This window comes from Neofelis nebulosa, chromosome 4 (assembly GCF_028018385.1).
Source record: "Neofelis nebulosa isolate mNeoNeb1 chromosome 4, mNeoNeb1.pri, whole genome shotgun sequence".
Taxonomy (NCBI): domain Eukaryota; kingdom Metazoa; phylum Chordata; class Mammalia; order Carnivora; family Felidae; genus Neofelis; species Neofelis nebulosa.
Window position 1 is genome coordinate 129213529 of NC_080785.1, and position 18324 is coordinate 129231852.

At 46.5% G+C, this 18324-nt stretch overlaps 1 protein-coding gene across 1 annotated transcript in view; it reads left to right on the forward strand.

Annotated features, from left to right (window-relative positions):
- The first annotated feature begins 1803 nt into the window (after positions 1-1803).
- Positions 1804-18324, forward strand: part of PDZRN3 (PDZ domain containing ring finger 3) — a 240068-nt gene continuing 223547 nt past the window's right edge. The window contains exons 1-2 of the mRNA XM_058726209.1: positions 1804-2654; positions 17853-17939. Of these exons, the coding sequence (XP_058582192.1) occupies positions 1932-2654; positions 17853-17939 (810 nt within the window). The 5' untranslated portion in view covers positions 1804-1931. The remainder of the gene's footprint in view (positions 2655-17852; positions 17940-18324) is intronic.

Genomic DNA, 18324 nt, shown 5'->3' on the forward strand with positions numbered 1-18324 from the left:
TTAATAAATATACTGATGGAGGATTCCTGGCACATGCTTTTCTGAACAAAGGCCAATTATATTCCACCCCATGTACTATCAAAGAAATGCGTTAATTGATTACAGCAATGAAAAGAAAGCCTCTACCACAAACAGCAAATGCCACCAACACTGATTAAAGAACACTGTCCAGTGACCTCAATGATGCATTGAAAAACCTAGTCAGTGACATCTTTTTAAAGGTCAGTTCAAAACAAGTAATCCTATGGACATCAAGGGAATCCTTTCACTCTGGTGAAGCAGTTAACTAGTGAAGGTCATGGGGCTGTAGCAGCCAGATAAAGGAGAGAAGTAAAAGCAATTAGACAAAATGGATGTTGTAATCCCACTTTCTAGACCTCAGAGCCACACTAAACACAGAGATACAACTTTTCCACTTCACTATTCAGAAACTGCCAGCAGAGTCCAAATGAGAATTCTTTCCCTTGGTTTCTTCCTTACTGGCGCTGACTGCATGTTTCTCATCAATGTCTATGACCTTGGGAGAAAAAGAAAATCACCAAGTCCATGGATGTTGCTATGTATTTTATCATCTAACTTGCAATCTCAACGTATTCCTTCAACACACTGGAGTATTGCTGAAAACTACAAGTGTCACGACACCGCTTGAAAAACTGCCCCTGAGTAGAAGGAAAAAAGTCCAGGTTCAAGGATGGCCACTTTCCAATCAGGTGGAGGTACAGCCACCGGAAGCATCAGCCTCTTGTTGGAAGCTCTTTTAACTTGGAGATTCTCAGGCCCCGCCCCAGACCTACGGATCGGGATCAGAATCCACCTCCACATTAAAATTTGAGAAACACTGCTGTAGGACATCTGACAGCACCTTTTTTTTTCTTCTCCCAGCCTGAGTGTCCCCTAAGTGGAAAATGGAAATATAACAAAGTAATATTTGTGTACAACAAAGGGAAAAAAAAAAACTGAACACAGTTCACATGACTGGGGATGTGAGGGTGGGTTATGGGGAACTTCTCTCAGATTTATACTTGTGCGATTTTTCACTTTGTAGGACCAGCGTTACTTCTCTTATCATGCGGTAAAACAATTTTTAAATGGCGCTAACACTCTCTCACAACATCGTACTGATGATTTTTAAAGGGACCGATTTAGAAGCGCGGACACTTGAGAGGTGTTAAGTGAAATGGACGGAGCCAGGACTCTACCCTCTCCCATCCCGACAGCCTGTGAGCAGCTCTCTTCCCCGCACATTCCCCCCTGCAGATTCGCCCTCTGGTCCTGGAATCCTTGGCCTGCCCAAATCCTGGGGTCCGCAGAACCTCGGGTCGGAACTGCAGTTGCTGGAGCGTTCCGCAGGCTCAGTAACTTTCCCTGGAATGAAATAAATAAAGACCGTAAGTGCTGAGATAGCTGACCCCAAAATATTTTTCGTTCTCTGCAATCAGCCAAGAAAAGAGAGGGCGGGGGAGGGGAGTTAAAAGTCACGATCTGTCCCGGAAGGGGCTCCAGGAGAAGTCTCTGGGCGGCAACAGCAGCCTCCGCTCCAAACTCAGTGAGCTTTTCTTGGCCTGTGTTGGTACCCTCTAGCAAAAACTGCAAGAGAGCAGAGAGGAGTCGCCGGAGAGAAGGGCTCAGACTGGCGTCCTGGGCAGGCCAGTCCTCTCTCGGGGTCTCCCCATCCTCCTCTGCCTCCTCCTTGTGGCAGGGGGCGGGCCGGAGACAGCCGAGGCAGGATGTACGTGCGCACGCGCTCGCGCATATACGGCTGGAGGAGTCCTGTTCCTCGGGCATTTTCCGAGGAAGTCTGGAGCAATTAGGCTCAGTCCGGGGAGAGCGAGCGAGCGAGCGGGAGGCGCAGCCGGCGCGTCTGGGCTGCCTCGCAGGGAGGGAGGGGGCGGCCGGCCGCCCGGCGGCGACCCCGGGCCCCGGCCGCCACCATGGGCTTCGAGCTGGACCGGTTCGACGGCGACGTGGACCCGGACCTGAAGTGCGCGCTGTGCCACAAGGTCCTGGAGGACCCGCTGACCACGCCGTGCGGCCACGTCTTCTGCGCCGGCTGCGTGTTGCCCTGGGTGGTGCAGGAGGGCAGCTGCCCGGCGCGCTGCCGCGGTCGCCTGTCGGCCAAGGAGCTCAACCACGTCCTGCCGCTCAAGCGCCTCATCCTCAAGCTGGACATCAAGTGCGCGCACGCGGCGCGAGGCTGCGGCCGGGTGGTCAAGCTGCAGCAGCTGCCAGAGCACCTCGAGCGCTGCGACTTCGCGCCCGCGCGCTGCCGCCACGCGGGCTGCGGCCAGGTGCTGCTGCGGCGCGACGTGGAGGCGCACATGCGCGACGCGTGCGACGCGCGGCCGGTGGGCCGCTGCCAGGAGGGCTGCGGGCTGCCCCTGACGCACGGCGAGCAGCGCGCGGGCGGCCACTGCTGCGCCAGGGCCCTGCGGTCGCATAACAGCGCGCTGCAGGCCCGCCTGGGCGCGCTGCACAAGGCGCTCAAGAAGGAGGCGCTGCGCGCGGGCAAGCGCGAGAAGTCGCTGGTGGCGCAGCTGGCCGCGGCGCAGCTGGAGCTGCAGATGACCGCACTGCGCTACCAAAAGAAGTTCACGGAGTACAGCGCGCGCCTCGACTCGCTCAGCCGCTGCGTGGCCGCGCCGCCCGGCGGCAAGGTAGGCGCCCGCCACCGGCCCCAACCCCCTGCCGGGCTCCCCTGGGTACCCAGGGCCCCTCCTGGTCCCTTTGGGCACCGGGATGCCTGGAACTTCCCAGGAGCATCCCTGCCGCCTCCTTCCACTGCTTACTCGCTGTATCACTAAGAGCGGGCCGCTGAAACAGTTTAAGCTTGGAAACTATGGTCCTTGCAGATCACATACACCGGGTGAAATGTAGCTACAGCAGCTTCCGGGGGTCTGGAAAGACTAAAAGGACCCCACAGCGTGGAGTAAGAATGAGTGCAGTTCCAAAGTCAGACGTTTTGCTGCTCAGATCAGCTAGGTGATCTTGGGGAAGTTGCTTAACTTCTTAAGGTTGAAAAACCTAGTTCTCTATACCTGTGGCACCAAGGATTGCGATATCGACACACAGGGTAAACTGTATCCATGCATCCTTAGGAATTTCAGGAAGAGCAAATGAAACACACAGTTCTGAATAAGTTCAGAAGGATTCCAGAAGAAAGGCCCCTGGAGTGAAAGCTGGATTCAGACATGGGCTGTGCTGCCAACTGGCTGGCTGACCTTGAGCAAGTTCCGTAGCCTCTCTAAAGTTAGAAACTGGTCCCTAGAGATGTGACACGGGTAAAACACAGCCAGGCCCCGTCTGTGGCGTTCATGCGGGGATTCCAGAAAAAAAGAAAGTGCCACCAATCATAAAGTAATAATTGAGAGGAAGTTCTTTCAAATTGGAACTATTTTAGAACTTGGGTGTTTTGCTCACCAACTGAGTGACTGTGAAGTTTAACATCCAGGTGCATCAGTTTACCTAAATGTAAAATGGGTGGTTGTCAGCCTCCTGGGAAAGAATAGTTACAAAGACCTGGCCCTGTGCTGGGTGGAGAGTGTGTGCTCAGCAAAATGTTAACATCCCCCTGGGGCCATCCCCTTGAGCTGATAGTTGGTGTAATTACAATGGTCACCCTGAGTGAAGGCTTGCTTTGCTCTAGGCCTTATGTTAAGTACTTCTCAGGTGTTTACTTTTTAATCAAGTGAGGCAGCTGGGATGCTTCCCATTTTGTAGATGAAGAGACTGAGCCCCTGTGAGGGGCAGTCATGTACCTGGGTCATAGCTTTTAGTGCCAGAGTTGCCTTCTGAACGCTCATGTGCCTGTCTTTCCAGCCCAGGGTCATAAGCACTATTGTGTTGCCTCTCAGTGTAAACCCAAGGCCCATTTTTTGAGTGTTTATTATGTTCTAGCAACTGTGGGAAGCACTTTACAGGCATTATCTACTTAATCCTTTCAGGTGGAGGAAGCAGGTTCAGAGAGGTCATAGAACTTGTCCAGAGTCATACTGTGACTCCGGGAACAGAGTGAGGATTCGGGTTCTACATCGGAGTTATCAGCGTTGGGATGTATTGACATACTGAGTCCCATCATTCTTTATTGGAGGCGGCCGTCCTCTGCATTGTAAAATGTTTAGCAGCTTCCCTGGCCTCTACCCACTAGATACCAGTAGCATTCTTGCCTCCAAGACATGACAACTAAAAATGTCTCCAAATATTATCAGGTGTTCTCTGGGGGTGGGGTGTGTGTTTGGACGCGTGCAAAATCGCCTGTTGAGAACCAGGGTTTTCCTGATTGTAAAGGCCACGTTTTATGCAAACGGGGAGGGGCGTGGTGCCACTGTGTGGTTGCCTGTTCCATATGGCTGCGGGAGAACATATTTGCCCCAGGGGCCTGCATCTGCTTCGCCTCTCTCTGCCCTCTCCCAACCCCCCTCTTTATGCACACACCAGGCCTGCAAGTTTTCCCTCTCCCCCGCTCCTCCCCTCCCCATCCTGGCCCCCTGGCCTGTCAGCCGCAGTCTGAGCAGCTGGCCAGCTCTGGGCGAAGGGCAAATATTTACAACTGAGAGGCTCACCCAGGACCGCACAGGCATACAAAAGACTGGTGTGAGCCCGCTCACCAAAACAGAGGGCAAGACTTGGTCCTCTAGCAGGCATCGGGTTTGCAGCAGAAGAGTTCCTGAGTTTCTCTTGTTTATGCTGTCATGCGAACTTCCTGCGTAGTTTTAAGTGATGCTTATTTATAAATAAGCCATTCACTACCCCAGAGTTGATACATCATTCATTGTTAAGCTAGTTTATTATTTCTTCTTGCCTTTCTGTTTTCTTTCTGGAGTGTTTGGTTAAACCTTCTCTCATAATCAAAAATAGGATACTTGAATCTGAACTGTGGTTGTGTTTGGAGCTGTGCTGGGTGAGCCAATAGGATAATCAAAGGTATTAAGCTTAGGGACAAGATGTTGTTGCTTTTTGAGCTCACAGAGAAAGTTCGGGTCTGGAGTTGGAGCCTGCCCTGGGACTCCTATGCACCCCAGCGCTAGCCTCAAGGACAGCCAAGAATGGCCTGGCCTGCAGTTTGCATAAGTTCCTCTCTCTGGCTTCAGACCCTGGCTGGCCTCAACTGAGGCCTCAGGGAAGCTTGCTCCTCTTGCCCCAAAGTTAACCCTCAGTGGCCCTCTCTGAAAAGCTTTTGCTGGTCCTGCATCAGCCAGAAAAACCTCTCCCACTGCGAGCTGTTTAAGAACTTGTTTATTTCATTGGGTCGACTCTCTGTTCCTGCTGGGTACTGTTTATTCTCTTCCAAAAGGCAGAAGGATTTATATTGCTTGGAAACTCTGATGCACAACACTTGATTTTTTTTTTTTTAATAAGTCATAATGTTTATCTGTCCCAAGCTGAAGTAGATAAGAAACACTTAGATTTTTCCCTACCAGCCCTTCAAGACCTAAACCTTGTTCTATAAAATGATCTGGCATTTTAAAAATGACCTTAACCTTTGGGTTTTGGACGCTCGCTGAGTGTTGAGGATTTGTCTGTGCTGTACCTACATAGACGTTGTTTCTCCTGCTCTAAAATGGGTACTAGGGCTTGCTTCTCAAACATCCCTGTGATCGGAAATCACCCAGATAGCTTGTTAAAACACATTGCCGCGTCTTACCTCCTCAAGATACTGATCCATTAGGGCTGGCTTGGGGCCTCAGAGTCTGTAGTTCTCACAAGCACCCAGGTGATGCTGCTCTGCTTGTCAGGCTGGGTTAGCTACTCTTCTGGATGAAGAGTTAGGGTTCAAGTACAGACGTAGATGAACACATATTAGTCTCCTTTTACAAAAGACCTGGGTAAAGTTCTAAAACCCAGGCCTACCCAGCAGTTACACAGTGGTTAACTACGGTCTGACCAGGCATCTTTAACCAATAAGAAGCTGCTTCTGGGCCGCAGCAGACTTGGTGATGACGGTTTGGTTGAATAAGTTCAAGAGTTTTGCTGCCAGCCTCAGTTTTTCCACCCTGACTGACCTACCTGATTCTAAGAGAAAAAGCATTTCATAGACTTCTCTGGCTTTCCAAGCAAGGGAAAGTTCTGAGCATAAATTTTCTTGAAAATTACTGAAAAACCGGGGACTCTTCCTTGGTACCTTTGCACTTTTATTTCTGTATCCAGTCCGTCATTAAGTCTTAGTGATTTTCCATCCAAAACCCTTTTTAAAAAATTTTTAAATGTTTATTTTTGAGAGGGGCAGAGTGCAAGTGGAGGAGGGGCAGAGACAGAGGGAGACACAGAATCCGAAACAGGCTCTAGGCTCTGAGCTGTCAATAGAGAGCCTATTGTGGGGCTGGAACTCATGAACCATGAGATCGTGACCTGAGCCGAAGTCGGATGTTTAACCCACTGAGCCATGGAGGTGCCCCTCCAAAATACTTTTGGAATCTATTTACTGCTCTGCCTCCCCATCCAGTGATATCCCTGGTTCAAACCATCGGTTTTCCAACTCCAGCTATTAACATTTTGGGCTAGATAATCCTTCATTGTATGTGTGTTGGGGGGGGGGCGGGGACAGTGTTCCTTGTTTTATAGGATCTTTAACGGCATCCCTGGCTCTATCTGCTGGATGCCCGTAGCACTGCTCAGGTTGGGGTGATCACAGGTGTCTCCAGACATTGCCAGATGTCACCTCGGAAACAAAATCAGTCTTGATCTCAGCCACCACCACCTCTTGCCTATACCACAACTGCTCCCACTACATATTTTCTTGCTCTCATGCAATTACCTACCACCGGGAATAATCTCTTAGAAATGTCAGGTTGAGGGGCGCCTGGGTGACTTAGTTGGTTAAGTGTCCGACTCTTGATTTCAGCTGAGGTCATGATCTCACAGTTTGTGAGCTTGAGCCCCGTGTCAGGCCCTGTGTTGACAATCGAGGAGCCTGCCAGGGATTCTCTCTCCCTCTCTGCCTGCCCCTCCTCTGCTTGTGCATATGCGCCCTCTTTTTCTCTCTCAAACTTACAAAGAAAAACAGAAATGTCAATCTGAAGCCTTCTGAAACCCTTCATTTGTTTTCTAGTTTCACTTGCGTGGCTGTAAGGTTCATGGTGCTCTGGATCCTGCCAGCCACCACCTGTCTGTCTGCTTGCATTCTTACCCTGTTGCTTCTCTCTTCCTAGCTTCTTGAGTCTCAGGAAGTTCCATGAATATGACCCTATGCTCCTTTCTGCCCCTGGGCCTTTACACTTGATCTTTTCTCTACTTACAAGTCTTTGCAAATACTCATCACTAGATAATCCACAAATTTTGAAATGTCGCCTTCTGCCCTGCCTTTATGCCAGCCCTTAAGGTTTGTTCATCACTAGATAACCTTTCTATCCTTCCCATCCCAGCTCAAGCACTCCTACATCCACGAAGCCCTCTCTCACCTCGTAGATGAGGTCTGGTGCCCTGAGGTGTTCACTTTGGTCCTCCTCCTGCATGGTGTTTATCAAAGCTGTAACTAAATAATTGGAAGGGCTGTTTATTGTGTCTCCCCAGGAGGAAGCACGTCCCTCTTCTTCAGGGCTGTGTCCTGGACACAAGATTGCCATGTGCACTGTAAGCTTTCAATATGTGTGGGTTTTGTGGGTGAATTCAAGATTGGAGAGGCTGTCTTGTCAGCCATCACAACTTTTCAGTTTTCTGAAAACCAACAGTGAGCTTGTATTGAAAAAGAATGAGTTTTTCCGTGACCCCCAAGTTAACAAAATTGTTCCCAGGTTTTTGGGAGGCATTCTTTTCGTTCTGCTGGATCCACCCAGATCAAATTGTATCAAGCACCAAATCCCAGAAACGATTTTGTCCATTTCAGAACTCCTGGAGGTAAGTGAATCTAATAGACAATTGTATCAAAAGGCTTTCCAGATGTGCAAACACTTTGAAATGTATCTATCACAGTGTTCACCTTCCAGTGTATTTTCTGTTTCTGGAAAAGCTTCAGCGAATAACCATTTCCTAGTGCATCTAACAAAGTAGCCCAGTTGAGCTAAAGGAATTGTGGGCTGTCAATCCATTTAATTTAAATGTTTGATACACAGAATTAAGATTTGGTTTACATTATGTTAGCTACTCTTAATTGAATAATTAGAACTGAACTTTTTGAATTGGGAATTCTGATGATATTTATTCATAAGTGGTTCCTTTTGCGTTTGGAAATAATGCTTGCCTGTTTGTAAAAATATTTGATGCATAAGAATCTATAAGGCCGTGGGGCGCCTGGGTGGCTCGTTGGCTAAGGGTTCAACTTCGGCTCAAGTCATGATCCCAAGGTTTGTGGGTTTGAGCCCCGCATCGGGCTCTGTGCTGACAGCTCAGACCCTGGAGCCTGCTTCAGATTCTGTGTCTCTGTCTCTCTGCCCCTCCCCCACTTGTGCTCTGTCTCTATCAAAAATAAATAAAATGTAAAAAAAAAAAAAATTAAGAATCTATAAGGCTGTTATGCATTAGAGTATAGAACCAGGAGCTTGAAAGGAAAAGAAGTATTCATTGAATTACGTTGGGTGCCATACACTTAGGGTGCTTTATGTACGTATGTATATGAGCTCCTCTATCTTTTTCATTAGGTAGATCTCTCTTTTTTTTTTTCTCTAAAACACGTTAGATAAAAGTTAGGTAAAGTCCAGAAGTTACAGAGATTCCAAGTATAAAACTGGGATTTGAGCCCAGTGTCTGACTCCAGGCTCATACACTATGGCCACAATAAGAAAAGCATTTTCTTCCGAGGCACTGTTTCCTGTGAGGTCTCATACATGTTTCTAGAGGGCTATTATTTATATATGCAGGCACTATGTTAATTGGAGGTGTTTATTTTATCCTCAGACCCCGTGAGGTAGGTACAACAAACCATTACCTTCCATATTACAGGCGGAGAAACCGAGGCCTGGAAGATTAAACATCTTCTCCCATTGTCTTCCTTTGGCTCCTTCTAGTTGGTTTGATGGCTTTCGGTCCATGTTGATGAAGTGTGTTCTTCCCATGCCGTGACTCCCATTTTTATAGGTCTGGTGTAGAACACACAGAACATAAAACAGATCCTATGAAAAGAGAATCCAGTAAAACAAAAAAGAAAGAAATGGAATCCTGGATGGAATAGTGGCTCATTTCTCTAATTTTCATGCTAATAATTTACAGAGTGGTTGATGGTAGAAAGTAAATAGAATATTTTCCGAGTGTATTCTTGCTGTTTAGCTCCACACATTCTTAGACACATTGTGCCAGGCACCATGATAGGCACCACTGGATACAGAGGTCAACCTGAGCAGCTTTAACCCATGGGGTCAGACACCCACTTGAGTCTTTGAAAACACGACACAAGTGTTTCTACTCTTTGTTTACTCAAGCTCTTTTGCCATGGCTTAGCTTCTGCCCCCCCTGAACTAATGGTGTTCTAATAAGCCTGTTCCAATAAAAAAGGGAAGTGGTATAACATAATGATTAGTCTTGTAAAGAAAATAACTAACAGATGGACACAGGCATCCACCTTTCTCACCCGTTCCATATATACATTCGTGGGGAGCTTAGGGGACAGAGACCCCGTGCAGCCTGTGTGTGAGTGGGTCCTGCAGCAGTGTCCCCTGGAACGGGGAGGGATGAACTATTCTTTGGGCAGCGGTTAAGCAGCAATGAGTCCTGGGCAGAGAGGTCACCCTTAGAATTTTTCTAGGCACTGTTTTCAGGTGTCTGTGTCTCTGCCGTATGTAGTCCTGGAGTTGGTGAAAATAGGATTCACATGTTTCCTCTGGCTCATTGTTAAGGGCCTCTGGGAGGATCTTGTAACCTCCTGTAAGCCTTATTTGTCTTATCTCTAAAATGGGATACTATTTGGGCTGATAGAGTTGGCTTTAGGATTAAACCAGGTGATTGGTGTTAGGTGCACAGTAAGCCTTAACGAGCATTAATTGAACATCTGTTGAGCGCCTGGCACCTGTAGGTTTTTTAGATCTTTTTAAAAGGAATTGCTGAAGAAACATGAGAAATTTGAAGTGGTGTAATGGAGAAGATGGGCAGGGGTTTTTGCTCACAGGGTCACAGTTTCATTGTGAGAGTCGTGCTGCCCTGAGTGACTAGTTCTCTGGGTTCCTATCTGACTCTTTTCCCCTGGTGGCCACTGGGTAGAAGAGAAACATGCCAGGTCAGTTTCGCTGTGTCTGGGTAGCCTCTGGGCTAACATGTAAAGGAGGTGGTTAAAGCTCATGAATAAAATGAGGCTTAGGGGGTTGTTAGGTGTGTTTGTGTCTGTCTAACTGAAAGTAACAAGGCTCAGGAGAGGTTGGCTGGGCAGAGCCCCTGCCTTCCTATAAGGGAGAACTTAACCGGGTTCCAGCTGTGTAACTTTTGCTTGCTTACCCTATGGAAATGTGACAATTTGGTAGCTCCTTAAATGAAGTTTGTTCTTGTTTGTTAGTTTTCCGGTGAAGGCTTGCTTGTAGATGTTCACCAGGAGAGACAGGAGTTGATAAAAGTTAAAGGTGCAGACTTGAAATCAAACTCATGGGAATATAGAAGTAAATTTTTAGGGATTTCTTACGTTATTTAAATAAAACTGCACAATAGACACTACATATGTACCTTTGAACCTCGGGACTGTTTCTCTATACTGTTTTTCAAAAATAACTTGTGTGGCCTATGGATGGGTTTATGTATACTATTCTGTAGATAGTATGACTTCAGAGAAGCTCTTTTTGTATTTCTTTCCACCTCTTTTTCCATCCTCTTTGCCTTTCTCATCTTTGCTTTCTTCTATTTTGGTGACAGATGCACACCACTGATACTTCCATTGACTGTCTCATACATGTCTTTTTCAATGTTTATTTTTGAGATAGAGTCTGAGCATGAGCAGGGGAGGGGCAGAGACAGAGAGGGAGATGCAGAATCCGAAGCAGCCTCTAGGCTCTGAGCTGTCAGCAAAGAGCCCGATGGGGCCTGACCCACGAACCGCAAGATTGTGACCTGAGTGGGTCTTAACTGACTAAGCCACCCGGGCACCTCTCATCCATTTTCAGTTCGTTTGCATCAACCTCATGACTACCTTCAGTTTGAGGCTTGAACAGTCCTCCCCTGTTCTTCCCCCAAGAATATCCCTTCTTTAGAACTGGAGGTTGAGTTACAGGGAGGAGATTGACCCCAGCCAGCCATTAGAAACATAGTTTGAATGACAAAGAGGACAAACACATTTCGGTGTAAGGAAGTGAAGATACCCTCATCTCTTCAGTAGGGAATTTCTGGCAGCCAGCTCTGCCTCCTGGTCTCCCAGCCCCCACCGCTGTACATTTTTGTGCTTTCTTGTCACTAGTGCACAGACAGAGCTGTTTCCCAGCTGTGGGACCCTCTGAAAGCTTTGCATAATCTGAGGCTGAGAGGTGTCCTGTCACCCCAGATACATAGACTGGCGGTCAGTCAATTACAGTTCTCAGAACCCACTGGGCAGCTTTCCAGTCCAGCCAGTTCTCGGCTGTGAGTCCCACAACACCAATGATTGGGGGACACCCGTCACTGGGCGGAAAGGAGTGTTTAGAAAGAATCCACGTTGATAGTGGCATGGATGGGCTCTGGAGGCCACCGCATGGATTAGGAGATGGCACACATCCAAGCTTCTGAGGCCAGATTGTTTGGAGGAGGGTGGTGACAGAGTAATACTAAGGAAAAGGGACTTTTCCTGTAGGAGACACTTCATGTCCTTGGACACTTAAAAAACAAAGACTCCTCCCCCCCCCCCCCCCCCCCAGCCACCATGTAAGGTGACTTTGACAAAGTAAATTTGATTTTTGCCTTTTCCACCGTTGACTTTTCCTCCCATATTGTTGTCCACTTAGACCTTGAGTTGAAATTTGAGCAGATTGTGTTTTGGACAATTTAAACATTGATCCAGTATTTACTTGTTCGAATATGATAGCAAAGCTTATTTTCAGAGAAATCAACTATGGTGTTCATGAACATTGAGTTTCCATTTCTGCTGTGACTTAATGGTGTAAGTTATGTGGACTTTTCGTGCCATTTATTTAGGGCTTGGTGCCCACATCTCCTTCTCCAAGGCTAATATATCTCTGTTCTTTCTTAATTCTAAAGACCTAAGCACCTCCCCAAGAGGTCCTCCCCTGCCCTAGGGACCCAGCAGTGAGCTGTGTTCTTGGGTGGAGGCTGGGGAGCTGAGGATCTGTTAGAGCTTCCAGCCCCACCCCACCCCCCACCCCAAGGAGCCCGTGCTGTATCTGGGGTCCAGAGAACGACTGAAGGCGTCGTTTTCCATCTGCTGCCCAGGCTGTTGGTGAGACATGCCTGTCTCCTGGGTCCTGGCTCCTGAAGGAAAGAGACACAGGCCACCAGAGAAGAGGAATAGGATAGGGGCAGTTCTAGGGAAAGCAGCCAAGGAGATGCCATGTCACCAACATTTTTGTTGCTGATTTTCCTGTTTTTCACCTTTTCTTCCCAGCCCATCAGGACCCACTGATCTGGTAGAACGTGGAGCAGTCCACATGCCTCAGTGGTCGCCAGTTACCCCTCACTTTCCATCTCCCCCTCACTTTCCATCTCCCCAGCATCTTCTAGGTTTGCTATCCCTATCCAAGTCCACACGTTCTTGGACTTACTGTTTCTCCTGTCCCATTGTGAGCCAACACCTGTTTCCCTGTTCTCTCATGGCCACCTCCCTCAAGGCCTGGGTACGTCATGTGTCTGACTTCCCCTCCTTGTCCCCGTATCCCACCGGGACAGTATCACTTGCCCGTCCTAGCTCGCTGCACTGAAGGTTCAACCCCAGCTGCTCCTATTGTGTTTACTTGTCATCCTGCTACCATCTCTAAAATACCGACTATCTGTTGGCACTTAACCAGCCCTCCTAGAACGTGCCACTCTGTCTCCAGACTTTGGGGGGAAAACAGAGACACATACGTGGAAGAATTCCCATCGTACGGCCAGATGGTATGATGAATACATAACTATCGTATTTTGCTTAACTTGAGGCTCTCCCAACCTTGCCTTAGATGGACTGAGTTAATTTGGGATTTGCTTGGACTTTGTGGCAGAGTAATTTATGTGGCTAAAGAGAACCAGGGCCCTCAGTGCTCAGTGTCATAGCGTTCACCACACACTGTGCCCTGTTCGTCTTGTGAGCAAGTCTGTTGGCCGGGCACTGTACTGAGGCACTGGTCGGCAGTTGTCTATCTCATTCATGCTTTATAATAACCCCGTGATGTGAGAAGAAACCATTATTATGCCCATTCTGGGTATGAGGAAACTCACCTCAGGTTCTGACTGTGCAGTCCGAGATCTTAACCATCACCCCGTTCCTGTCAGGGGCGTAATACTCTTATGATACCCTTCACGGTATAATAGACACTCTAATCTTTGCCACTGTTATTACATAGTCCAAAGAAACCTTGCTTAAAACTCTGATTACAAAACTAATTAGATGTCTAATCCTTCATGACATTTTAATGTGGAGGTTCACTCTTGTGAGGCAAAAGGATTTAAGATACAGTGCCAGAATTTACCCACGGAGTACAAAGAACACGGATGTTGGAGTCCCATGGATCTTGATTTCTGGCTCTCCCTCTTTGCAGCTGTGTGATCTTAAGCAAGTGTCTGAATTTCTTGAAGCCTCAGTTTCTCAGGTTAGACTGTGGATACAGTGCCTGCTTCACAAAGCTGATCCTTTAGTCAGGTGTTTATGTGAAATAGAGCTCTTCCCCTTGTTTGTATTACTTCATTAGGCCATTGAGAACATTGCAAAGCATGGGTTATGATAAACTCCCCATACAGATTAATATCGGTTAAATTTTTCTTTAGACGAAAGAACCCGTCGTTAACATTTCCGTGAAAAGTCAGCAAAGGGGCATTGACAGGAGCCTTTGCCCTTGTCCCATTTATATATGTCTCTTTAATTACATAGAGCATAATTGAGCCAGAAGCATTTAAATGCCCTCCATCCTGAAGCATTTTCAGCTCAGTACCAGGTTAAATGATATAAGCAGGAATTAACGTTAACGTGTTAAGTACATTGTGTGAAGCCCAGTGTTTAAATTCTCGATTAATGTTTATTTGTGAAGAATTAAAAAGTAGAGTAGTTGAGATTGCTTTGTGGGGAGAGGAATGGAAAGGGAAAACCAGAGTCAAATTCGGGGTGTCAGAGGAGAAGAGACCTCTGGAAGTTAGATGGAGAAATGAAAGAAATTCAGCCCATATGCAGCTTTTCTCTTCTTTTGCTCCCAGCATCGTGTGGTGAGTCTTGCCTGCGTTGACTTACTATTACAAATCAGTCCTAAAATAGGCAATGGCACTTGAAGCCAGTTCTTACCTTCCTGGACAGCAGACTACATCAAGATACTTGTAGAAATGAGAATACCCCTTCTTTCTCTCCAGTGATTGCATCTGGCAGGGAAGTTTAGATGGTCAAACTGATTGTTCCAAAATGTTCTTTGCAGATCGCTGTTTGGCTGAGGAATGCTGTGTCTGAGGCATTGTCTGGCTTGTCCCTGGAGAGAGATCTGGGAGTCTAGGTATAGACTTAGGTGTCTGGGCATCTCAGATTGGGTCTTCTGGAGATAATTAGTTCAGTGCACAGTTGGGAGTTTTGTGTTGATGTTGGTTTCCCGGGTGAGAGCTCCTATGATGAGTTCCTTTATGGAACGCCAAACATTGAACCATCTTGAGAGAGACCTAAGAGGTTACCAGCCCACATGGCCTTCTTTTCTGCATTCAACATGAAAAGGGAGTAGTGTAGAAGAGTAACTGGCGTCTAGAATCAGAGAGCCTGGGTCTAAAACCCAGCTAGACCTCTTACTAGCTCTTCCCACCTATATCATGAGGGTGGTAATAGTGCCAGTGGAGGAGATGGGTTGGATTTATTAAAGAAAATAAAGCATTTAAATAAATGTTTAATATAATTTCTGGGACATGGTAAGCAGCCAGTAAATGTGAATGCCCTATAATAAGAATTCCTTGTTTTTCTATAATTTTTAGAGCAAGGGTTATCACACAGTGGGTTTGAAACTAGTCTTTTAAAAAATTCCGTTGTGCGTTTTCTTCCGTACATCATTTGAGATTGCCAGACTAGAGCCATCTGCCTCGGATTACTGTGTAACCGTGCAGTTTCTATCATTAGTTAGGAAAGCCAGAAATGCAAGATATGTGTGATAACTCAGTCAAATTCCAATGTATTTCCAACTTTTTCACCCCTCTAAGATAGCAAAGTGAGACGCGGACTTACCAGGATTTTGCTTTTCCAAGGCAGAGAGATATAAACTATTTCAGTTTGCGAATCCTCACGTTTACATTTCAGAACTATCTGGTTGATCCCGAATGTTTATTCTGTTAGAACAGTGACGTTCTTGGCCGGTAACTTGTGTAGATCAAATTTAATTGTATCAGTACCACTGACAGACGGATACTCTGGATGGTGGTACCAGGGATTGGAGATTTTTTTTTTTTTTTTTTGCAAAATTGGTAGTTTGTTATTATAGAGGCTTTTCTGTTTTTGCTTAGGTACAGCAGCTTGGTAAGAGAGTTGTTTGCCTTTTACATTAAAACACTCTGTTTTGGGGCGCCTGGGTGGCGCAGTCGGTTAAGCGTCCGACTTCAGCCAGGTCACGATCTCATGGTCCGTGAGTTCGAGCCCCGCGTCAGGCTCTGGGCTGATGGCTCAGAGCCTGGTGCCTGTTTCCGATTCTGTGTCTCCCTCTCTCTCTGTCCCTCCCCCGTTCATGCTCTGTCTCTCTCTGTCCCAAAAATAAATAAACGTTGAAAAAAAAAAAAAAAAACACTCTGTTTTACATATCAAGTAAGCAAGCAGGTGGAAGTGAATATTTTATTGTGTTGTTCTTAGAGGACACCTAGTTCTTTCATTAAAAACTGTCTTTTTCTTCTTTTTTTTATTATTTAATTTTGAGAGAGAAAGAGAGAGAGAGAGAGACTGAGACAGAGTGAAAGTGGGGGAGGGACAGAGGACAGAGAGACAGAATTGGAAGCAGGCTCCAGGCTCTGAGCTGTCAGCACAGAGCCCAACATGGGGCTTGAACTCATGAACCCTGAGATTATGACCCGAGCTGAAGTCGGATGCTTCACTGACTGAGCCACCCAGGTGCCCCTAAAGACTGTCTTTTTCTATTGAAAAATTGTCATTTTTGTTTTTACAGGATTTTAATAATTGATGCTTAGGCTTATGTAACAGTTTTAAAATTTTGAAAAATTCTAATATTTTAAATTCTGTACACTAGGCAGGAGAAACAGTTGTGGTTACTAAGAGCTTTAAACGGGGTGCCTGTATATATATATACTTAGATATATATGTATGTATATATATATATATATATATATATATATATATATATATATATATATTTGGTTCTGTTGGGCACATTAAAAAAATTTTTTTTTAACATTTATTTATTACTGAGAGACAGACACAGAAAGTGAGCAGGGGAGGGTCAGAGAGGGTGAGACATAGAATCCGAAGCAGGCTCCAGGCTCTGAGCTGTAAGCACAGAGCCTGATGCGGGGCTCAAAGTCACAAACCGCGAGATCATGACCTGAGCTGAAGTCGCTTAACTGACTGAGCCACCCAGGCACCCCAGTGTTGGGCACATTTCTGCTGCCCAAATACAGAACCACAGTTCTTTGTTGACAACTCTAGCTGTAAATGGAGCAGTGCTTCAGAAAAGCCATTGACTGCCTGTCAGAAAGAGTGGTTTCCCTTGCCAGTGTAGCTGGGTCAGATACTTGGCCTTCATGCCATTCAAATGTTGTCATTTATTTCCACAGAAAAAGGAGAAGGCAAAGGTTTGATCAGGAAGTGGTAAATATCAGAACAAAATCTATTTTGTCATAAGCTGTTACGGGTTTTTTTTTTTTTTTTTTAAGCTTCTAACGAAGTAGTCATATCTTAAAAAATGTAGTGTTTAATACCATGTTTAAACAGAAAACGTGAGTGAAGCGTTTGCACGTCTCTGCAGTCCCTACGTGTAAAGTTTTGTGTATCATTCAAATAAGTGGAAACATTTCAGCGGTGTCTCAATGAGGTTAATGTTGATGTCAATGCCTATTTAATGACAGTGTGCACGTAAGGTTAAACCTATTTTTATTCATCTGTCTGTTACTTGAGAGTGTTCACTGAGGTGCCATGGAATCTCTGTCCCTTCTGACTGTTCACCATTGCCTGTGAGACCCGCCTGGGTGACTTCTGCTTGTTTGATTTAAAGGGGTTCACATTGACCAGCCCTCCTTTGAACAGAGTGTTTTCTGTTAAACGTCTCGGCATCTCCTGTGGACTGGACAGTAATTACTTTGTGAAATTGCCCCCCTCCCCCTTGCTTTGCAGTAAGATACAGGATTTTTCTCTTTCCCCTCCACGTTCGCGTCTGACTTTGCACAGACTGCTTTTCCCCCAAGTCTCTCAAACACAGATGACTATTGACAGGCCATACGTGTGCTCAGACTTCCGAGAGCATTGCTCCTTGAACCTCTCATGACAAAACAAGAATGGCGCTGTTGAGGATGGTTGAGAAACAGAAAGTAGCTGTCTAGACAGTTGGCGTGCAATGGGCCAGTCAAAGGAAAGATGCGTGTGCAGACCAAGGAGTCATTGATAGATAATGTTCATTAGGCATGTCTGGACATCGCCAGACATTCTTATGCGGGCACTGCAGGGTTGGGATCTAGAAACGTTCGTAACCTCCTCAACACAGGACACGGTTTCAGCTTGGGCCCTAAAAGTTGCCTTGCTTAAACTACCCAAGAGACGTGGGGTTTTAATGATGAGCTAAGAGCCCGTGAGTCTGCTTAGATAGAAAGGAAATTGCTACCATTTATTCCCTGTTTGTAAATAAAATTTTGAACTCCTCTGTTCCCTACAGGGAGAAGAAACCAAAAGTCTGACTCTTGTCCTACATCGAGACTCTGGCTCCCTGGGATTCAATATTATTGGTGGCCGGCCTTGTGTGGTATGTTAATTACTAAAATTTTTCCTTTCCCTGCTGTAGGAGGAAGACGGGTCAAGGTTTGGGGAGTGAGAAGTAGAAACCTCGCTCACCTCATTCTGCTCTCTTTAATTAGGGAGTTCATTGTTTATCTAACATCTTCACCCTCAGGAGTTTTTATTTAGTTGTGGTCTCCTAAAATAGCATCGTCCTAGTAATACAACAGCTTATCTAAACCGTTTAGGTTTGGAGGGGGCATGTCTGGTTGGGTAGCAGTTGAGTGAAGAACGTTGTGTGAGATGCGGCCAGTTGGAACAGAGTAACCCAGCTGGAGCGGGGACTCTGTGCCTGGAAGTCTGATCTGGAGCTCTGCTCTGTCAGCTCTTCATTAGTTAGGGACAGTTCCTCA